At 39.5% G+C, this 24,674-nt stretch overlaps 1 protein-coding gene across 5 annotated transcripts in view; it reads right to left on the minus strand.

Moving 5' to 3' along the window:
• The window catches only part of csmd3b (CUB and Sushi multiple domains 3b), a 346,262-nt gene that overhangs the window by 89,932 nt on the left and 231,656 nt on the right, over positions 1–24,674 (minus strand). For all 5 annotated transcript variants that reach the window (XM_051389946.1, XM_051389945.1, XM_051389942.1 and 2 more), the window contains exons 11-13: positions 16,160–16,281; positions 7,395–7,498; positions 6,466–6,578 (exon numbers count right to left, since the gene is read on the minus strand). In XM_051389946.1, coding sequence (XP_051245906.1) covers positions 6,466–6,578; positions 7,395–7,498; positions 16,160–16,281 — 339 coding nt within the window. The remainder of the gene's footprint in view (positions 1–6,465; positions 6,579–7,394; positions 7,499–16,159; positions 16,282–24,674) is intronic.

Here is a 24,674-nt window from a genome sequence, read left to right on the forward strand (position 1 = left end):
CAGCTATTAGGAGACCCCATTGTTATGGAAGTTTGAATTGACCATCAGTCAAATTTAGAATCAGGACAATTCAGCGGCTGCACTGACTCGGTTAGCAAAAGCTATATATGATTTGAAATGTATGGAATAATTTATTGAGCCCTAATGAGAGAAACAGAGTAACACTGGTGGCTACGGGACGACTGAACATTACATGAGTCAATAATTCATGACTAGAAAATGAAATGCTGTTTACAGTTCTATGATGAAGTAAGCCCTGCCCTTCACAGGTTACCTCTAAAGCACACATGCATGTATATATATGCACACATACACAACCAAAAAAGCAGCCAGACTTGGCTCACTACCCCAACACTAAGGTTATTGACTGTAAAATTGAACCACATTTCTGGTTATGTTGTGAATGAATATTTCATGAATTCATATTTCATGGTGTTTCAGCCGCTCTGAATGAAATGTGGTTTAGTGCTGTGTGATTAAGAGGGTCCTGCTCAGTACCTGGACCAGAGTGCTGCAACGGGATTGAGACCTTGTGGGACCGAACACAAATCTAATGGGTGCAGGAAATATTTACAATAATGCTGGTCGGAGTCGGCGATCAGCGTTATTACCTCAGGATGAAATTTTATATATGAATGAAGTTCAGATGCAGTTCTGTTTCTTCTGGTGTTTTCTCTCCTCCTCTCGTAATCTCTCCCTTCAAACCACTCATGCAGTCTGCTTTATATATTTTGGTAAAAATAAATAAAAAAAACTACTAATCAACTACATGCAAAAACAGACAGACTTGCAATCAGACACAGAAACATATGAGTGCACAAATGCAAGGAAACATAAAGAAAATGCAGGAACACACACAGAAACACTGGAGTCTCTGTGTCCCTCTCAGCACACATGCACATTCACTATGGACCCATCGAACCGGGGGGGTCAACTGTGCTGTAAAAATCCACCTTGACATCTTTTCCCTCCTATAAAATATGTCACATATTAAAGACCATAAAAAGCAGATGAAAAATCTAAAATAAAAATCTCAAAAGTAAGTGCTGACATTATGACTCTGTGATGGGATCCTGATGAGGATGAGAGAAAAAAAGAAGAAGAAAAAAAAAACGCTGCCCAAACAGCGATGATTGAGTGACATTCAAATTCAGGGATGAGAATTTTATTTGGCTGTGATATCATGTGTTTGACGTATGAGCCTGAACTGCAGAGTAAAAGCAGGTAAGCTAATAGCATGCTATGAGATAAACCTAGTAACATCTAGCATGTGGAGCCAACTAGATAAAAAGCATTTGTCGTGAGATTAGCACATGTACCATCGAGCCCTCTTTTACAACTGGCTGTGAAGAAGGCTCTTGACGTTTATGCTGCACTTTGTAGTCTCGGAGCACAGCGTTACATAACACAGGATGATGGGATAATGCTAGAAGGATTCACTTAAAAAAAGCCAGAGCTAGAGGGAATGACTCATCGACGGAAACAAATTCTCAAAAATCACCATTCACATGTGTTTCAATGAAAATAGATGAGAGGTGAGGCAAAATGTCGTTTAAAGGCCACCTTATACACGTTCAGACATATGTGTTGCAGGCATATTTATAAACTTGCACTTGTTCAAACTTAATATGTATTATACAGGAATGGTATAAATTAGTTTTTGGCCCTTATGTACTTTTTCTAAAAGCTTGTTTCTGGCATCACAAGAGACACAATACACCACTACCATCCATCTGACAGTTCAATCAATCTGATGTGCCACATCCATGGTCAAAATGTGGCCTTAGTGAGCAGCAGGTGAGTGAGGACAAATGAGCACCTGTGCCTGTTTCAATTGGCAGGAATCAGCTGCTGCTCCTAAGTGGAACAGAAGGTTTACTCTGTGTGGAGTGTAGAATCCAATTGGCAGCTGCTGCATTTGATATATAGAAAGCGATAGTGGTGCTCTAAAATCCCACTCTGTAGCAGCCCTTAAAATTTCAAAAGTAAGATGAGCTGGTGATGGAATACTGCTGAAGCCCCTCAGAGATCTTACAAACAATTTGAACAACCAAAACACTAGTTATAAAGAAAAATAAGAGGAGAGGAACTGAAACAGGTGCAATCTGTATATCCCTGGCCTTACGCCTCCGCTAGCCACAAACTAAACCTCCTTTCTGAGTCAGAATATGACTCTTAAAGTTAATAATACATTACTTTATGAGATAGACTTTATTCAGAAAGGTTTATCTGGAAGCTGTGCAGGCCCCTCTGCACCCAGTCTAAGAAGAAAGGTTAGTACATTTCTTCCAGCTGCTTGGGGTTTTGTGAATATGCATTATTTTGCATATTCACATATTGAATGATTTATTGAAGACACACAACATATTATCTATATATTATACATACTATAATAAGTAGATGAATACATGAATGATTCCTTGGAAACAATCTGAAATACCCATTGTAATGTTATTGTGTGACTTTTTCTTTACCTTTCTGTGGTAGTTTCTATTTTCAAACCAACCAATTTTAAGTCAGACATCATTCTGTAACTACATACTGAGACACCCAGACATCCATCCATGCCTTAACACACTCAATATATTTTTCATTTCATAGAAAATGAAAATAAATCACTGAGACGCTGTTTTATTGTTGCTGAACTCAAAAAATAAAGCAAATATTGCGATTTGAAAATGCTTTACTGTATCGTATAACTCCTTCAATCACACACAAATATACACACACAAGGAAATATTATGCTCCAAAACCTCAATGACACCTCTTTATGAACTGTGCAGACAGATATATAAGCCTATGACCAATTCATTTATTCATAAAGGAAGATAGAAACTCACTGAAACTTTAATGTAAATGATGTCAATAATGTTGCAGTGCTCCCTTAAATCTATAGCTGTGACATGTCGTGATTCAGCTTAGACTGAAAGATTGCCGTACACGCAGTCTGGACTGCTGCGTGTGTGTGTTTGTGCGTGATTTGTATGCCTAGCAACGGGGAGTGGAGTCAGAGTGTTGCCAGGTTGGTGACCTTGGCTTTAATAATAGATGAATGGTGACAAGAAAAAGAGAGGGACAGAGAGAGAAAGAGAGAGGGAGAGAGAGCGAGCATTAGATTGAGAGGAGCAGAAAAAGTCAGACAGAGAAGCAGGACTGGTCAGCTGAAAGACAACTCAAGAGAAGAGGGGTGTTGTGATACAGGAAATGGTTTGAGAGGAAGAGACAGGGAGAAGCAGAGAAAACCAAACAACAGTACATTAGAGTGCAACTGACAGAGAAAATGTTGTCATTTTACAAAAGAAGGGGAAGAGAGAATAGCAGGCAGAGAGATGGCTAATGAGGAAAAATGAGAGCGATGGAGAGACAGACCGAGAAGGGAAGAGAGGGAGAGTGAGAATGTGAGGAGTGAAAGAGGTGAGTGACTTGTTGGTAGAGCTTCGTTGGCTCACTGATGGAGGACCTGTCTAACACACACACACACACACACACACACACACACACACACACACACACACACACACACACACATACACACATACATTGTGCATTGCATCGGTGACTTTGCAGCAAGGCTAGAGTTACTGATAATGTTTATATTTCATAGCCAAGGTCTATGGGATGTGGTATACACACACGCACACAAACACACACACTGCGTCTCTTTCCCTTTTTCTCGCTCAAAAACACACATACATCTCACGCAGCCACCCACTAATACCACAGGCATCCACCTTTATAGTAAATCTTGTGGGTGATGGAGCAGGCACTCTGAGACAAACACATTTATCTTTATTTTGCACTGACTATTGGTAGAACTTTTCAGGGTATTTGGTTTTGAGTAACAAAGTCAAATTTAGGGATATATATACATCCAGGTGATTTTTTTCTCCAGTTTCTTTCTTTTTCTTTCTTGTTACTCTAGGTAGATACATTATGGCACTGGATTATTACAGAATAATAGAGCAAAGGCAATACTGGACATAATATTTGAGAGTTTATAAATAATAAGTAATGTTTTGGCCAATATTATTTAAACACATAAAATAAGAATCTCAAAATTTTGTTAGTATGGTAAATACTTTTTATAATATGAACTTTTATAGTTGAAAAGTAAACCTCTGGGTTGGTTAACAAACTATGTATGTAATGGCGATACCGTTACTAAATTTATGGCAAACATATCTCTTACTTCTTCTTCTGTACTAAAATGTCTTGTTACTCATCAGTCAACATGTAGTTATACACCAGTATATCTGTGACACGCCTAAAATATCATCCAGCCAATCTAATGAACACCTACACACCATTTTTCCGGCATTTGCTTATGCTGGTAGGATGAATAAGGCATGAATGTATTATTCAGTGTTAAAATGATATTGAATATACCTACTGTAGTGAATATAGACAGCTAAATCCCTGCAAATAAAAGCACATAGAACAACCATGCTCGCACAGTGGAGTATTATTATAAGCATGGATGCATTTAAATGGTGGTTTTCTCCATTAATTTTTCTATTGATATCCATGGGGAAATTACTCATGAAAAAGGAATGAGCATCTGTGCGGTTACTGTGCAGTTCCTTAGCAGATGCACTTTATAAATTCAAGTTACAGTTCTTTATCTAATCATATGTTTAAAAATATTGCAAGGTTTGGAACTGATTATAGCTCATACTACTACTACAAAATAAATCAAACAGGAAGACTATAGTGTGAGAGCTCCTTTAAGAGGGAAAGATTTGTGGTTTATTCTATTTGAATAACTTTGTACAATACAGACATTAAGCGCACACATAATGCACAACAAAAAACAAAACACAAAAAACCTTCAATTGAATTGGACTCTCTCTTCTTGTAATTGCCATTTAGTGACTGTATCATTTGAACTTCAAACTCAAATTCAAGGACTGTAAAGGGCAAGGATATATAAAAACAATGTGTCATTGTCCCATCACTTCTGGAACTCACTGCATTACCAGACTCAACACTGTGACCTCATTACGACGATAAATCCACAGATGATGACACCCAAATGAGGCACACAAAGTTCATTTCTGCAGCAAGGCTCACCTCTCTGTGTTTCATGGACTGTAATCAAATTCACAGTACATCTATCAAATAGAGAACTCTGGAAAGGTTAATATTTTAGTACAGCAGTAGTTGTATCGACACAACAGATAAAAACTGCTTTTAATTGATATTAATATGAAGGTCAGGCGTTGCTAGAGAAACATTTATTTAAAACAGAAAATAAAGGAAATTGACACTTGAAAGCTGAAGAACATGCCCTAAAATAGAATCTATAATTTGGATTTTTTTTTTTGTCTGACCAAGAAAATTTGCCTTTTCCAAGTGAAAAAATAAATTCCAAGTGAAATTAGACCACAAGGGCAAATCCTTCATATAAAAATCTAACCCAATATGCATCCCAAAATGCCAGAGGCAGTAGGATCATCCTTCGACTAATCTGACTGGAAGACATGCACCCGGGTTGATCACTACTTGTTCTGATGCTGACTGATTGGGGATTGACCTGTGATGATCTGTGGAGCTTCTTGGGGTTTAAGACAAGATAGCGCTGCCTCTGGCCCTCTCATCCACACCATACATATCACATACACAGGCACCAACCAGAGATGTGGATATCTTTTTCATAAAAAAATCAATCAATGAAAGAAATTCATTCATTTGTGTATTTTAGCAGCTCTTGGTAAATGTAATTCCTTCAAGTTGTTCCGTGTCCAATACATATTATTTGTTTGAGTTTTCCAGGGTGTTTATATTTAAAGTGAGACTATGTAGGTTTGCTCAACAGTAACAAAAACTGCAGCTCCTTGAACGGCCACTCGAGGCTGGGTGCAAAGTGAGTCGATCTTCATAATCCCCCATATTACAATGGCAGAAATAAACATATTTACAGCGTGGTTCATAACGTACCTGGTTAAATTATATTAAGGCTTAAAGTTATGTGTGATTGAGGCCGTGGTTGCTTTGATTAACAGGTGGGTGCTGTTTCAAGTGGCTGGTTTCAGCAACTAAGCTTCATTAGGCCCGCCTCAGCTGCAATCACGTTCCACGTCTCTGCTCATTGTTGGATTAGCCAGGTACCACACTTTGAGCTTCATAACAGCTCTTCAAAAACCTATGGGTGATGTCCCGGCGGCTCCGTCCGCCATTTATGATACAGTCTATGGTGACAAGCTAAATCATGCCATTACAGTAACAAAATTAGTGAAAAGTAAAAGGTAAGTGAATTGACTTGGTAATGTAAGTTACATAGCAATATCTTAAGTTTTCTAAATTTAGCAAATATAACACAGCATCAGCCACTGGTCATACCCAAGCCCCCAGGCACAGAGCTGGATTATGAAGTGATTTTGGGCTAGTAATGCAAAATCACCCCAAAAAGCATTTTCCCATCCATCATCTCTTTTTCTTTCACACAAAAACATACTAATTTCTTACCTTTATAGTTGATCTTAAATCCTATAGATCCGACACTCTCATCTGACTGTAGGTGAAGCCACATCTGGTGAGTCATGCTGACTATCAGATCAGGAACAAAACTACCTGATAGGCTGGGGCAGAAAATGCATTACTATTAAATCATTGTCATCATAATTACCATTATAAAAAGTATAATTTTCATCATTGCAATCATAGCCATAATCAAATTCTCAAGTGCTGCTCTGAGTGTGAACAAATTACTGGAGCGTACTGCACTGGAGTTGAATGAATTGGTTTGGTTTGCTATGGTTTTGCAGGATGCTCCTGCAGGAAAGCAAATTGCTCAGAGTACATTCATACTATCCAGCTTTTTTTTTCATACTGCCAGCGGCTTTTAGGCAGGAAAGTTAAACAGTGACCGACTCCAAAGTGAATTGAAATCATCCACTTTGCATCTGTTATCCTTTTGGGCACTGCAGTGCATTTTCAAAATTCAAGAACACTTCATCTTTTTAAGTGGAGCACACATAATGCTGACTGCTGTTTTACGATCTGTCTAATATGCGACAAAGAAGATGGAAGGATTTCAGGCTAGCTGGCAGCATAATGAAACAAGTACAAGAAGAAAACTTGGTAGAACTTTTTGCTTTGATAATTTAAACTTTATGTAGAACACGTTAACTGTTATGAAGCGCTTGATCAACGGTGCTGCTCACGTGAGCAGCTGGTCATTGTGTTGCACAATCTGCAATCTTAAGGCAGCGCATTTTCTGAAAGTTATTACATTAATCTTCAAGGAGTTTATCTAACAACATTACTTTGATGAAGCTGTTTTGTTGCCATAATCAGCCTGGTATGACAACATGTCAAACCTATCAATGATACCTATTTCCAACAGAAAACTTATTTAACTGTAACTGTAACAGATCTGTAACTGTGATACTTACACCTGTAGTATTGTCGTAGGATCTCCCACCTCTCCTCCATCTCCTATAGTCAGAGTATCATAGGCTATCTCCAGGTCAAACTCTTCAAAGTTGATCTGGATTACCTAAAGCAAACACACAAAAACACAGACACATACATGTCAGTTTCACAAGCTCAACCCAGTCAAAGTCAATCCAAAGACAAAACATTAGAGACTTAAGAACTTTGGAGTATATAGAGTTTATAGGAATATGTATTGATCCCAGTTTAAGAACCAGTTCAAAGGATGTAGAACTGGGCTATGATGTCTACAATATTACAACTTCGGTCTTTAAAAAAAAACATTTTCCTCCTAATATTATGACTTTTTAGAGAGATTACAATTTTATTTTCCTTGTATAATTACCTTTTTTCTCAATATATAGGCCAGTTTAGCTTCGCCATTCTCTGAAATATGCAGGCTAAACAGGCTGGGGTAAATGCACCGATACCATAGAGTATAGAGTTACAGAAATAATAACTTTTAGGCCATTACAAATTGAAGGCGGGGCAAAATAAATTATTCGAAATTACAAAAATAATGGCATAACTACATCCATACCACCACTGACCCCAATCAAAACCAGCATATGCTCCACAGCTGTTTAGATTTTCACCTACGACCATATCAAAGACACATTTGCCCTCTCATGGAATTATACATGACCAAAGGTGAATCATTAGAATTCATCAATGCATCACACAATGTGGTTTGATTTCATTCAGTGTTGCAAGGAGGACTAGGAAGAGACGAAGAACACCTCCTGCGCTGCACTCGAAGCTGGGAGAATCAGCGCACAGCTCAAAACTCTGATCAGGAATTATTAAACCAACACTTTCTGTTTCATCTAAGACCAGAGAGAAACACATTTGGCAGAGGAGAAGAGAGAAAAGGAGAGAGGGGAGAGGAAGAAGAAAGTAAAAAAAGGATGAGAGGGGCAGAGAGGGAAGAGTAGATAAAGAGAAGGAAGAAGATGGAGGCAGATGGAAGAAGGGAGGAGAGAAGAAGGAGGCAACAGAGAGGAATGGGGGGTAATAATGAGCACATCTTTGATGCTAGCAATGTACAGTGTTAGAATATTTCAAACTAGAATTCTCGCTTGACCCTCAGGGGAAGACTGAAACCTCACTCTGCCTATCCTTCCTCCTCTTCCTCTTTCCTTGTGAGGAATTTTCCGATTTCCAGATTCAATATTCTGCTGCAGGACTTCAAAAACATCCTACAGGTCTGACTCCCCTGTATGCTGGTGTGTTAACAGGGAGAATATGTACGTGAATATCCATATCTTCTTATATATGTGCATCTGTTTATAGTCTGTATTCAAAACATTCTGTTTGAGTCAGACATCATAATCTTTTCCTTTACTTTCTGCAACCTGAATACCTGGGGACATGATACCACTTGTGCAAATGTTAAGTATAAACAGCTTATCCTCACCATGACCTTAACCATTCAATCTGTAAAAAAGAGGGAGCAAATGAAAAACTGAGCACACAAAACAGTGGCCATGCTTTTCCACTCACCTGCTGTTTAACTGCTTATCTGTTGGCATTTCTTTTTTTTATTTCTTTCACATCAAAAAGCTTGGTCAGTTATGCTTGTGGCAGCAGAAGCAGACTTACATTTTTGTATGACATTACATGAGATTCAACAGCTGATGTAGCCCTACCAAAATAAATTGGAAAACTTGAAAGCACCAACACTACCATCACCTGAAGTGAATGGTTAAATTGGGTGGGGGGGCTGCAAAGATGAAGCAGTGATCTGCCCACAATGCTGACTCAGTCTTATCAGCATGTAAGCCAGCAGACTGGATTAAAGAATCACCTACAAACCTGCTAAACTCTCTTTGGCAAGCACACGCATGCATAAAGACACAACAGCACTTAAGCACACACAGTAACACACTCGCTTATACAGACAGGCACAGCTTTGTGGAGATTAATGTGTCTATTTCTGTGATTACATAGTCACCATTTTCACACTTATCACAATATTCTTATAAGCCCAAACAGGCTTTCAACACAACAGCAGGTCTGACAATAAATAATGTACACCAGTATATGTAAAGTATGTTTTACATGTTTTATTTACAGGCAAGACCAAACCCTGAATTTAAAGATTGAATCATTATGATTGTTAAAGTGTAATACCATGTTGCACATACCTGTTGCAATAACAAGCTCCTTCGGTAGTTATCCTGTTGGTGCTAACACTAAAGCAAATAATACAAATGTGCACTAGAAAATATTATCTTATGTTATAGTTTTACTATGACAGTTTAGCTGTACAGGTGACTTAATCTTCTGATTCTCATGAACTAGCAGCAGAGCACATCGCTGTCCCCCAAAGCAGTCCATAATCATAAAAGCGATGTGCTGGTTGAACTAGTCTTTTGAGCTCATCAAAATTATAATTTGAGAAGAAAATATATGTATTTGTGTGTTTTACATGCTATCAAACAAATCCCTATGGTTCTGCTTCATGTCATGTGGTTTCATGAATGTAGTTTTTACACCAGCCCTGCATTTAATGAAGAACTTCAGACAGTGCTTTACTACTGGAAAAAAGTCCTAAAGGTTCATATTAAGCCACAACCGTGATTCGACGCTGCGCTACTACAGCTGCCATTCATCTGCCTGTCTGGAAAGAGAAACTTTGCCTTGGTTGGTATTTGGCTTACATTTGAACATGCACTGGGGATTACTTCCTCAACACTGCTCTTTTGCCAAAAATGCAGAAAATGAACCCTGGCCTATAAAATGATTAAAAGGGAGCCTTAACAAAACAGGGTGATGAAAATGAAAGCATCAAGAAATCCCCAAAAATCTGCTGAATAAATAAAATAAAAGATGAGCAGTTACTGAGCGTGTCATATGATGTAACCTGCTGGAAATGATGGCTGGTGATGTGGTTTAGTTTGTTGGCTATGTAATTGAGACCATGTAGCCTTCTTTGGTACTGTGGTGGAAACAGACCAGACAAACTTGTCTATCTAACTCCTTGTATATGTCCTTTACAGAGAACCCTAATGCCATATCAGCACTGTTCACACAGCATTAAACACAGCTAGAATATAACTACATTACACTGTGCCTATGTGTGTGTCTATGAATGTGAATGCTGTACTGAAGTCAACTTAGATTGGAACCTCATTACTGACAGAGTGTGACTTAGTGTTTATGTGTGCGTTCTGTATCTCTTTAAGTGTAGTCTGTGTGTGTGTGTGTGTGTGTGTGTGTGTGTGTGTGTGTGTGTGTGCGCGCGATAGATGAAACTGAACACTCTACATATTTTTCCTCTCCTCTAATAGGTTGGTGTTCATGGAAACATCCATCTCTCTCTCTCTCTCCCTCCATCTATCCTGCCTCTCTCTATCTTTCCCTCTCTTACTGTGACCCTCATCGTCTCTTTCTTTCTAATTGGCTGCTGCATTCCTTCTTTCCATCCATCTATGGCTCCTAGCCAATGAGGCGACAGAATTGGATTTCTGCTTGATAAAGCACTTCCCTTGGTTGTCGTGGAGACAATAAGGTGGGGGAGGCTCCTCCTTACCCATACCATAATACAATCTAGGGAAACCTTGAAGATACAGTTACTTTAGGAATATCTGAAACACCTGGTGAGCCACACAGTCAGTGATGTAAAGAGGGCGCAGACAGGGCCAGGGAATAATAGATTGTCTGTGACAGTATTACAGTAAACCCTCTGCCATCCGCTCCCCTTGAATGTGCTTCCGCCTAGACTGTATAAATTGTGCCATTGTGAGAAGAGTCAGGCTTTAGCTGATGAAGACTGATGGCTGGAGTATGTAGCAACTTAGTGTTTTCCCCCTACTTTTGTTTCATTGAGCTGAATCCACCAGGTGCCTCCTTTTTAGATACCACTCAGAAGAGGAACCTGTAGGAAAAGGCTATGCATGGCTTTTTATGGTTGCTTTGCACCTACTGTGGTGAAAAATGCATTTGAATCATAATGCTCTTTTTCTAAATATTACATTTCTTAACCTGAGCTCGAAAAAAATGCTACGCTGTTCATGCTGTCAAGAAGATGCAGAAGCAGGCCATTTTAATGACTAACAGCAAGCAAAAGACGCCAGTGCAGTGCTTTGTTGTTGTTGTTTTTTTGTCTTTCTGCCTCATGGCTTCAGTGTGTACATCTGGTTTCTATAGGCCTTAAGATAATTGTAAATTAGTACAAAGAAAGCCTACCCAAATGTGTAACTTCCCCTTCTCAGTCATAGCTGTAGTATTACTTTTCCTCTGTGTTTGTCATAGTGGTGTTAACTAGATATGCAGCATGGCAGCACTGCAGTGGTCTTCTTGTATTCATGGGTTATGCATTACACTGTGCATGCAAATGCGCATGAAGTGACGCAAAGCCAGTTCATACTTAATGCTGTCATTTCATGTAACAGAGCAAGATATCACATTTGCATGTGCTAGCTGTGCGTCCAGCTGTGTTAGTAAAAAAACACAGCTGGTAAAAAAAAATAGTAGGAATGATGTTACCACAACTTTCATCTTATCTCATGCATCATAAACACATGATATGAAGAAAGTGCTTTGACTAGCTGATATCACAGAAGATGGGAACAGGGGAAGAGCAAAAGAAGAAACTAAATGATGGGGAAAATGAAAAGATGTATAGTAAAGTCTGTTTTTTGAGAGAAGAGAAGAGAAGAGAAGAGAGGAGAAGAGAAGAGAAGAGAAGAGAAGAGAAAAGTCTAGTAATGGCCATCCCGTCATGCCACCCCCAAGGTTAAATGAGAACAGGAGAGAATGAATTGGCTCTAAAGGCTCATTCTGCCAAAACTAAATGAAGCAATAACATCAGAGAGCTATAGAACCCCATTAACACTTAACCTGAGAGAGAAGGAGCAGAGGGGTAGGCAGTCAGAGAGGAAGAGAGGGATAGAAGGAATGGGTCTAACATAGACATAGAGTGTGAGCTATAGAAACCCTGCGTCTCTTTACCTTCAGAGTATGAGAAGGAGACAGTGAGAGATGTAAAATATGTGTGAGAATGGGTGCAATGGAGAGAGCGATATGGGAGAAACAGTGAAAAACAGATTTTTCCCCTCAAGTGCCCTCCCCCTCCTCTCTGCGTTCTCTCTTTCTCCATAGTAATTTGATGGTTTCAGGCTGAGCTCTTTAATGAAGAATCTGGGTAATTCTGAGGACAGAGCCTCTGGGAGTGAGGGAGGAGGAGGGATGGGCAGTGTAAAAAAGACAGAAAAAGAGGGATGAGACAGGGAGAATGAGAGAAAAGGAGTAAAGGATGAAATAGGGAGAGACGTGTACAAGCAATAAAAAAAAGAGATGTTCTGCTAGTGGGAGAGGCCGGCTCAGTTGGGACTATTCCCTTTCTCTGAAAGTGTTGTGGTGCTTGCACCATCACCCTTTTTTTTCAGCCTCAGACTCTCGCTCTTTTCCGGGTCTCAGTGTGTGTTTGTTTGTCGTGTTGCCTTCTCGCCTCAGGAGATCAACTGCCCACTCACTCGCCCACTAAGCTACCCCTCACTCCCCCATCAGCCTCCTAATTGAGGACAGGTTTTTACTGCAGTTCGCCAGATCATCGATGCTCTCGTTCTGTTCTTGCCTGCTACCTGTTGTTTACCTGCCAATTCCCCACTGTTTGTTTGCCTCGACCACCTGCCCAACATAAGCCTGCTTTTGAACTAGTAAATTACCTTTGACTCCACTAGATGTGTCTCTGAATCTACAATTTCCTGGTGCCCCACCACTTTACCCATGGAACGGGGAATGTGAATTCTGGAACCAACCTGAACCTACATACACTGAAAATCCCTTCAAAACTAACAGGGAGCAAAGCCTTAACTGGCAAGTGACCAATGTCTGTATACCAAATTGTGTATTTTTGTAACCTTGAAACTGATAATTACAAAGTCAGCATATGGATAAAGTAATTTATGTGATTTATTTTCCAATATATTAAAAGCCTCTATAATCTTTGATCCCCCTTTTTCATTAAATAAATGTGTACTAAAATGTATGATATTGGCTTTAAGTATAGCTCTTCTAAGAATAATAATACTTAGGTTGCTCCTTTAAATCATAACGCTCTGAAGTAGTTCTAAACTTTAAAAACTTATTTTAAAAGTATACCTTCAGATTGATTGATTAATGCTTTTGGCTCCACCAACTTTAAAGCATCCTTCTTTAAATTCTGATTTAAATATCAGATTCTAGATTTAAATATCGACATGCCCTCCCATGTTCTTCTTTACAGGTACTCCCACTTGAATACAGCAGGGTTTTACACAATCTCTATAACTGATCAACGTGACTATATTCCAGGGGTACAGTCATATATTTCCAAAGACATGCAGATCAGATATGTTATAAAAACAATTTGCATACCAGCTCTGACCAGGTCGGGTTGACTTTAACAACACATAATCTTCATAAGCATCTTTAGGAGATTAAGACACAACAATTTATTTACTAGGATGTGGCTTAATGTTACAGATTGTTATTATTTTTATATAGTTGAGGCAGAAGCAATCCATGCAGGATATTAAGTTTCTCATTGACTTTCGCTGCACACTTAATTTAACTACAGTAATTTTTTTTCATGTTTTTACTGTCTCCATGTGCATTTCTGCCACTGAAAAAAATAATTGCCACAGTTCCAAGAGGGAAACATAAGACTCTTTTAATGAGTGAATTTTTGAATTTGACGTTTAAAAGTTATTTTATCTGTAGTTTTCCACACTAGTTTGCAGGTAACAGAGCCAAGTGCAGTACTATCTTAAAATCAGCTTAAGGCAGCACTTTGTGTAAACCATTTGGACTGGGCTCTAATTTCCAAAGTGTCTGTTTAAGTATGGGTTTGTCTCTGTGTTTGTCTCTTTTTTAAATTATTACTATTTAGAGGTCGAGAGCAAAGTGGGAAAGAAAGAATGGCCAGCCGTATTAGCTGAACCAGTTAGATTGTGGTTTATGTGGTACATGTATTAGCCCCTAAGGCACCGCATCAGTGTTTGTTCTAAATGGATGTCCATCCACTTCAGGTCAGATACCGTACACATTTACAGTACCGTGAAGACCTCTAGTTTGATGAAGTGTCGTACAAGACATGTATACTGTGTGGGGCAATGTATTACATGACATATCTATGATTCAGTATGATGCAGGACATCTTGTATATATGATGTAGTGTGATAAAAGACATGCATGTGATTCAGTATGGCTCATGACATATGGAACATTACAGTATATGATAAGGTAAAGCCTTTAAAGATAAAGGGCTATAAAAATGACCTGATGTAGCTTAAGTTCATCTGGTCTTCATGTAGGGCAATTTGTTTGGCAATATCCATAAACATACGTAAAACATACACATTCATTTTCAACTTCTTATACACACACACACACACACACACACACACACACACACACACACACGCAGGGTGCAGACGGAAGGACATTAGTACTATAGCCTTCAACAGTCACATACACATTGTAGCCTTCAACAGAGAATGTATTGCTCTAGGCCATAAAACACAGGCCTTGGGCAGTGACACAGACAGTTGTGTGTGAGAGTAAGGGGGAGAGAGAGAGAGAAAGAGAGAGCGAGAGACAGTGGTTTTGAGCAAGTACAAAGCGAAAAACTGTGTGAGTGTGTGTGTATTTTCATGGGTGCTTAAAGACCTACTGCCTATGAGCACACATGTATGGGAAAGTGTATAAGTGTGCGTGTGACTGTGCGCATATGTGTATGTGTGTCCCTACAGTGCTGACGCAGGTGTTGCCATTGACGACAGAGCGGTCACCACAGTGACCCTGAGTGGAATAAGGATGTGTCTCCTGAATACCAATCAGATTTCTCCTGGGACATAAAGCGACCAATCGCAACTATCCATCTAACCTCCAGCCTATCGTCTGCCCCTTTGCAGGATTAACCAATCACACAGAATTAGACACTGATATGCTCTGACTAGCATATAATTTACAGTACCTCCTACATGAATTATTATCAGCACATTTTAATTATGTAAAAATGCCGCTAAACTTACTTTGTAAATGCCTGTAAGAACTGCTGTGTTATATCAATTAAAAATTACACTGAATGCATAAAATTCTAATGGAGAAGTGCCTGTGAGCTGGTTTAGACACACAACTTGAGCTACACTCAAACATGACGCACTGTCTCTCTGCAGCATACTGTATATCTGACACACTTTTTACAATTAGGACTTTAAGACGATGTGCACTCCCCACTCTTGCTCTGCCAATGCTGTTATTGCTTATTTAACATTTTATAAGCCCCACTTCCTTCCCATCATTCACCTGTAGGCTTTAAGATCCCCTTTTGGTGGGAGTTATTATCGTCACCCCCAACACTTCTCTTTTTATAGCTTCAGTATACTTGCAGGGAATAATGAAACTGCAGCATACACGTGAAATAGTGGGACTCCAAATATGCATTCACATAATAATACATGCACATAAGTTGTGGAGCATAAAGCCCTATGCACCAGAAGAGAGATATTCTGCAAAGACATACTTTAAAATACTTGTTTTACAACTGATTGAGCAGTTGATGTTTGGTTTGGTTTGGTTGACATTAGGTTATAATTTAAAGCAATAAACAGATCAAATAGTTATTTACCACTTTAGTTCCAAAACGATTAATGAGCGATATCTGTTAATTAAAAACAATTTGAATTTAAGAGTGTGTTTGAGCCAGAGACAGAAAGAGGGAGAGAAGGAGACTTACCTTATTGGGATTTGAAGCAGTAATTATCCACACACACTGTGCGTTGCTCTCATACTGAATTGGGAAGTTAGGAGATGTAAAGGTTCCTGACGGCCCTTGAAGATTACTGCCACATGTCTTCACTGTGAAGAGAAAAAACACAATGTCCTTATTAGTGGCGACTGTGGAATTAGCAGTGGTATTAGCAACAGCAGTTGTGCACTGTTGAGTCACAGCACTACAACAGAGAGACAATTACCTTTATAATGAAACCATTTAGGTGACGCTTAGCCAGAGATTCTCAGCAAAAAAAGCCAACAGCAAAATATAGCATAATGTAATTGGAAATATGGAACACTTGCACACGCGCTGCTCAGGTAGGCAATGTGAATGAACCCTTGTGGGTCACAGGAGCAGTCTACTAAAAACAGCTTAAAGTGACACAAATACAATTCTAAGAGTTTGGTGACAGAAAGAGAAGAGAAGACTCAAGTGCAGAACAGAAAGAGGAACAGAAGGTCAGAAAGATGCTATTGATACTGTCAGTGACATCTCCCTCGATAGCAGGACTTAATTGGAAGCTATTGGCTGTGAAATACCACAGGATTAGCTAGTATTGACTGATAGAGACACTCACCAGCAATTTACTCTCAAAATCTATTGAAAGTCAACAACTTCCAACTACTAGCTGGGTAATAATTACATCCATTTTAAAATAAAGTAAAACATGGGGAACACAGATCTTACATTAGATATCACACAATGACATAACAGATACCATGGCCAATATGTGCTCGAGCAATGAAACTAGATTTGGATGATCAGCAGCATAAAAGTGCACAACTGTGCGGTTTGAGAGCAGATTCTCTATGTGAATCCATAGGAGAATAGTACTATATGTCAACACTTGTGCCAGAAAGTCACACAAGCTCACAAACACTAACTCTGAAGCTACACTCAGGGGGGTGTTCAAAATGACACATGCTAGTTGTTCGATAAACCAACCAAGCCTTTATTAGGCTGTGTGCTCTGACTGGATGTGATAGAGAACCTGCTTGTCTGTCCTTGGGTCGTCCTGTTAGAGTTGGGAGGTAATTTTCTGGTTGGTTTGAAGCAGTGTTTGTTCCTTAATTAGTTTGTTCAGCGGCAGGCCGCAGGAACACGTACAGTTAACAGCCGTGCGCGCACACACACAAAACATAAGCACATGAGCATGAACGCTCCTATAGTCGCATTTTACAAACAGGCAGATGTGCACAAACAGTCACACGTATTTTGCATGCACACATAATTAGTAGTGAAGTAGAGAGGTGTGAAAATACATGAGAACACTCACAAGGGCATGAATCCAAACACACATCGCTGTATATACAATGCACACACAGTTCATGAAGAGTCATACTTTCAAGCACTCACACTCCTACAAACACACTCCTGGCTGCTATTGTGACTTCAAATGCGGGCAGGGGACAAGTAAAAGAATCATTCCACGATGTGTTTGTGTGTGTGTTTCTTTGTGTGTGTAATGGGGTATGTCCGTGAGGTGCTGTAAGAGTGTCAGAACAAGTACAAGCCCCTTAGAGGAAACCCTATATGCCTCTTGTCTGTCTCTCTGTCTGTTTCTCTGTGTTTCCCTGTCTCTCTGTCTTCTGGATCGCTGCCTGAGTTCCCCCTGACTGAACCCAGGTGATGCTTGTTTCTCTAATTCTCAATGCATCTTCACTTGACCTTCTCTTGTGTACAGCTCACTGCAATTTATAAACTGATAGATACATAGGGATGAAGTGTGTGTGTGTGTTTGTGTGTTTGTGTGTGTGTGTGTGTGTGTGTGTGTGTGTGTGTTTGAGTTGCACGTGAGAAATGATTTATCTGCATGTCTCAAAGAGTGTGTGTGTGTCTTTGTAACAGTGTGTGTACGTGCGTGTGTGTTGACAGCTCAATCAGCGTGGCCTGAACGAATGGCCGGCCCATCAGCGTGCCAGCAGCAGAATGGGCACGGTGTTGCTATAGCGATAGCGTGGAGAGAGTTATCACCAGAATTACCGGAGGAGCTAACATCTCATAATTTATTTTAAACTCCATCCATCTCTTGGTCTGCATGTCTTTCTCTCTTTATGTCCTTCTCTCTGTACTTTTTATTCACGCTGTCTTAGCCCCTATCAGCCATTATATGATTTACATTACACTCTACATTTGTTCTTAAGAGTCTGTCCATCTGTCTTTCTCTCGATTTCTTCGTAACCTGTTTTGCTGGTGTCTTCTGTATGTTCCACTGATCAGAGGTGGATTCTACCGATAGTGTACTTACTCAAGTACTAAAATTAAGAACAATTTTGAGGGCCTTACTTTAATTCGACCTGACTTCATTACAAGTTTTATTTTTTTACTCCACTACATTTATCTTCTCACTAAAGTTAGTTTGCTGCAGCATCAGTTTATAAAGTTTGATGTGTTGCTATAGCTTAAACTAGCCAGCAGTAACTGGAGTAGTTAAACTTAGCCAGCTTGTACTCACCCCACAGCAACAATAAAATGCTACAATGCATTGTAAATAATACTGTACTGTATTGTATTTCTGTTCCTTTACAGCTGAAAACTGTACACACAACACAAATACTGTATTATCACCTTATAAAGTGTCTTACCTCACCTACCCTACTGGCAAACAATTGCCTATTTACAAATCAAGCAGACATAAGCTTTCATTTGGAGTTCTTTTCTCTGACAACCTGATGCGTATAAGTCCAATATTTCCTCTTTTATTTAGTGCTGCTTTGGTTTCTGCCATGTGTAAAGAAACATATCTGGCTCTTTAGTAGCTACACTACTGGCAAGTTGCTAAAATTGTTGGTCCACAGTTTGCTGCCTGGGCAGGTAGGATAAAGTTGGTTTATCAGAGATATTTCACATAACAAATCGGCTTGCTGAGGCTAGAAATTAAATTGGTGAGTTTGCAGGCTGGAAAACAAAAAACAATTAGCTAAAAGATGTTTAAAAGCTCTGTAGAGGTGCACAGCTGGGTGCTAATTCTCTGTGGGTTTATCACTACGAGTGACACCTTTTACATTTTACACTGTCATTTAATTCATTGTTAATATAAACATAATGTGAGAATCTGAATGCATGTCTTTTATGCGTGAAAGTATTTTCATAATGGTTGTTTCACTTTGTTAGCCTCTTTCAGTCTGTGTATCTCTGTCCCTCTCTGTATCTCTTTCTCTCCCTCTCATCATTATTTATACTGGTGCACTGTATAGAGGGCTCAAAGCCAAAAGGGCCACACTATCATTGAAGCGATAATGAATTCTAGATCAAATTAAAAATTTTGATGAGGTCTATCTCGTACTAAAAGCATATTGTTGGAATCACAAGCGAGATTAACTGAATGCTTTAGACAGGAACTGAAGTGAGAATGTGTGTGTGTGTGTGTGTGTGTGTGTGTGTGTGTGTGTGTGTGAGGAGTTTATATATTCAGATCAACTGGATTCCCCCAGGATTCTCACTTTCGCTCTCACTCTAACACACAAATACACAAACAAGCATTCTTGCATAAACCGTTGGGATGCGGACCAAAATTAAATGATGTTTCAGGCAAGGATCACATTGCCAAAGCCTACTGTCGCTCCAATGCCCTTGCTCACAGTTCTCCAAAGTTGTATGGCTTCAGAACATAACTGACACGCCCCATATGCACTGGGAAGGTTGCTGGGAAAAAGAGTGACTCTGAATTTTATTGGTGTTCAGCTTCACAATGTTTTGACGCGGTTCTCCATTCTAGCATAGCAGAGACTCATAAGTGTTTTCTTCAGTCGGACTCAAGGTCTATAACTCTGCTGCTTTCTCAGCAGGATGGCCTTTGCGGTTAGTGAGTCGCCCCCCCAGTGGAGGGCTCAAGTTCAATCATCCATACAGTTATACCTGCTGAAGCATACCAAGGACACTTAACCCCTACCTGTTCCAGATTACATGCCTGACCCTGCACCCCAACCAGAGAGCATAAACAGAATTGGGGGAGAGGTAAATCAAATAGAAAAGAAAATCGAATCATACGGATGAGTTTTCAAAAGTACACAATTCATGGGCAGATTTGGAAATGGCATGCTACTGGGCCAGCAATGTCCTCTTGGTACAAATATACTTTTGTTCCCAATAATGGTTTGTAAGCAGCTGAAGCTTTGGATGTCACCTAAACGTCATCAATACAGCACATTTTTTTGCGAATATGTTACTCGTGGTTTGTCTAATCCCCTCTAACAAGTAAACATCATCCAGCTTACAATGAAGATCATTTTCTGAGCTCATAAACTCAGGAATCAATCAATGGTTTTCCTCTGTGACATTGTATATAATCTACCAGTCCATCACAAAATGCCTACAAGCTAAGTGTAAGGTGATATTTAAAAATAGTTAACTTCACTATGATGGAAATTTCTCCAACAAAAGGAACTTCATGATTAAAGTATATTAATTATTAAAGGACCATCCCCATAAAAGGAAATTTCTTATTAAAGTAACTTTGACAAGGATGATGTGTAACCAACTAGGTGGGTAAGCTAAAATGAAAACCTCAAATCATAATTTTGACAGAAAGGGTTAGGGGGTATCTTGTATTTTTGTGTCAATAACAAGGATACAAATATTACTTGTCAGGTTATCATGTTCATTTTTAATTACAGGTACACCTTTGTCTGGAGTGTGTTTGACAGTTTTGTATGATACCGACAAGTCTAGCAAATTTAAGTGTGAATGAAAAAGTCAAAGTCATAAAACGTACACATACGCGCAAACTACACTGCAGCCAACTTTGTATAAAGTTCATGTGTTCACACTGAAGTTAGATCACAGTGTTGAGTCAGATTAGAGATCAGAAGCTTCTGCAGAAAGGCCGAACCGGCTGTTCTAACAGGCTGCCTACAGGAGCAGATAGATTGACCAATGGACACAGAGAATGATTGATGACATCATTAAGCTGGCACACAGCGTTTCAATGGCCCTTGCTCTGGTTGGAGCTTTAATGGCTACACACACACACACACACACACACACACAAATCTGAGACAGACAGCCATTTATTGTAGTTGTTGTACAGTGGCTTTACACTTGAGTTTCTTACCATTTTTCTCTCTGTCTTTCTTTCCTGTTTCCTGAAATGAACATATGTGCATGTGTGTGTTTTGTGTGTGTGTGTGTGTGTGTGTGTGTGTGTGTGTGTGTGTGTGTATCAGGTTGACATGCACCAACCTTTCATTGAGTCAGTATATTCAGGCAGATCAACTGAACTCCCCTGGAGTTGACACACACACACACACACACAGACAGAGAGAGTTGGCTGAGTGGCCTTGCCATCTGCCCATTAATCAAGGTGCCACATGGACTTTCTCTCTCTCTCTCTCTCTCTCTCTCTCTCTCTCTCTCTCTCTCTCTCTCTCTTTCTCTGTCTCTCTCTCGTAAAGTGTTGTAGGAGTGGACAGAAGGACATTGTGATTTGATGGCTGTTTTTGTAGTTTATTTTTATTTAATTTTGTAATTGTTTTATTGTATCTAATAAAGTGATTACCACTCTCTCTCTCTCTCTCTCTCTCTCTCTCTCTCTCTCTCTTTGTCTCTTTCTATTGATTCACTGATGTGATATAAAGGGCACGTTTTCAAGATACATTTACTTTATTTTCTCTCTAATCTTCCAAAAGACACATTTAACTGTATTTAAGTGTTTTGACAGAAGTGACCCTTTAATAAGTTAGCTGGCTTGATGCTTCCTGACAGATTGCCTCTCTCTCAATGTTATTCATGAGTTCCCGCTTTAGCTATTGGCTGGTCCGGATGTAAAGGTCAAATTTGAGCTGTGTTCAGCTAGACACAGCCTTTCTCTCATTCCATTTTTGTTTAACAGGACGTTACAAAGTAGGCTAAATAAGGACACTGTACTTTAAAGAACACCGTGTTTTCTGGCTGAAGATCAAATGTACATGTAATGAAACACAAACATGGCTGCTCTGCTCTCTCGCTCTAGCTTACCTGTTGAACTCCTTCCAAAATCCTATTCATTTCCACGCACCCGCAATGCCAGTGGAGGTGTATACAGAGGCCCAGAGGCTCTTATGACTGTTTGGTAATTCTGTGGCTTAAAATGAACACGCTTGCGCCAGGGTTGATGGAGTGGTGTGTTTATGCAGATGCAGCACAATTTTGTTGGCCTACGTACATTGGAATGAAATGCACTGGCATTTCCACCAGCTCAGACCACCTCTTCAAATATTGTGGGTACTTTAATTCAATTTTTTTTTTCTAAATTGGTACTCAACCTCCTGTGTTTTTCTACACAGTGAAGTGGTAAGCCACACAGGTTCCATGTTTATACAGTGCAAATTGTTCTGAGCATACCCTTTAGTAAACAGAAATATAGTCGAATGACAATAATGCTAGAAATGTTTTATTATACTATAACTTTCTGCAGCTGTAGTCTGGACAGATATCTTTAAAAAAAATACTTGGTTTGCGTCATTATGCATGATTAGGAATTCCAGTGTCTCGTTAAAACTAACCTTAAAAGATTTCTGTTGAAAAGTTTTTGGCAGGCAGGTTCTCTCTTAGAGGCTAACCGCTGCTTATAAAGAAGACAGGCTGAGCTGATTATTAGCTATTACTGAAGCCCACCATCAGCCCACCTGCTGATACTATATTACACTATAGCAATGTAGTCCTGCTGTAGCTCCCCTTCCAGATTGTGCTGTGTTTATTAAGCTTGAGCCTGCTCCACTAAATTTGTACAAATTAATTGGAAACACATGCACTTGCATTCAATGTAACACAGCCAGATGTGTCAGATACCTGGATTGGACATGTCTCCATTGCCATTATTATAAACCCTTCTGGGTAAAAGAGTGTGTTCGGCAACAAAGCTAGAAAATAAAACCTATTTAGGAGCCAGCCACAGACCACTTCTAGACAACAGCAAGCAAGTTTATTCTTCTCACAGTCTATTAGCTTTAGATTAGCCTTCCTTGCTTGCCTCTGGGGCATTTTTATTTTCAGAATTTCAATATTGGATTTTGGTCCCTAAGGGGAAACTGATTTTTGTGAATAGGTTTTAAAATAGAGGAGTAGTCTCTATGTTCTTCTTTGTGTTTTTCAGCTAAGCCACCACCACCGAAGCACCCTATTTCAAGCTTTAAATGTATATTTGCAATGTTTACAGTTGCATACAACTGTGGGTTTTGTTTTCTATTTACTTTTTTGAGTGAGTCTGGCATACAGCTCAAATAAAGCCTCAGCATTTGTCTTCAAAAAAGATATGATTCCTGTGTAACATGTATATTGTCCTTCAAGCAACCTCAGTGTGTTATCCAAGGATTTATGGTAGTTTTGAAGATGGGTGTATTTCTGTTTCACCAAGTAGGAGAGAGATATAGTGCATAGCAATGATACAGTAATACACAGAAAAAATTGTGTCTTCTATCCCAACAATATTATTGAAAATATATATTGTTATTTTAATAACACTCATGTTTGGAAGTAGATTTGTCAGAGAATTGTGAACAATAAATATCATGAATAATTGTTCCTACTGTTTCCCTTTTAGCATTGAGTAGCACAAACAGAGTTTATGCTGCTTGTACTAGGGGACCATGCTTGAGTAACAGTGCCCTCCATTGTGAGATTGCTTAAAATAACACAGATCAACTAACACAGAAGCACTAGTTACTTAGCAACAACCATGGAGCAGGATGGTGCACTTTGTCATGGCTTCGTCAAAAAAGTTGCTCACTGAACAGTTTGTGCTGGGAATACCAGCCACTGTGTTTTAAATTCAATAGAGCTTTAACAACACACACCTGCTACTCAGAAGCTACGTTAGCTCGGTGAAAGTGTCTCACCCTGCCCACATACTTTTCTTTTAAAGAGCCCTGCTGTCTGTGGTCTGATGGCTCTATTTCCCAGTGATAACGATCATTCTTTTTAACCATTCACTGCTTCAGGGGACAACATCACTGACTTTTAATGTCATTGGCAGTCTCCCTTGGGGGAGGCTTAGCCCATCGCAGGCAGGTAAGTGCAAGACTTGATTGGCTTAATGTCAGTAGCTATATTTAATTGCTCATTATAAAGTATTTAGTGATGATGAATCCCCAGCAGACATGAACAATCTTAAAGAGCCAATCAAAGGGTATCAGCACTATAATATCTCTGATAATGAGTTGGATAATAAGGTTGATTGGCAGGGACCAATCAGGGCCCAAGTGAGACAGTCATATCCTAACTGTATTGGCCAGGTTATATGCTGGCTGCTTACAAGGATGTGTGCTGTCATTCTTACAAAGTGCTTAATTAAGGTCAGTCCCCCTGTATGTCCGGTTCACAAGAGAAACCTTGGGTAGAAGTCAAGGCTTGTGGTTAGACTGTGTCCTTTATCCAGAGGGCAAGGGTTTTGGACCCACAGCTGACTAGCATCTGCACTGCTCAGGTGTCCCAGAGCAAGATATTGAGGCTCTACAGACTCCCAGGGTGCTACTCTGTAGCTGACTTTGCACATTGACCT

The sequence above is a fragment of the Dicentrarchus labrax genome, unplaced genomic scaffold, assembly GCF_905237075.1.
Source record: "Dicentrarchus labrax unplaced genomic scaffold, dlabrax2021, whole genome shotgun sequence".
Taxonomy (NCBI): domain Eukaryota; kingdom Metazoa; phylum Chordata; class Actinopteri; family Moronidae; genus Dicentrarchus; species Dicentrarchus labrax.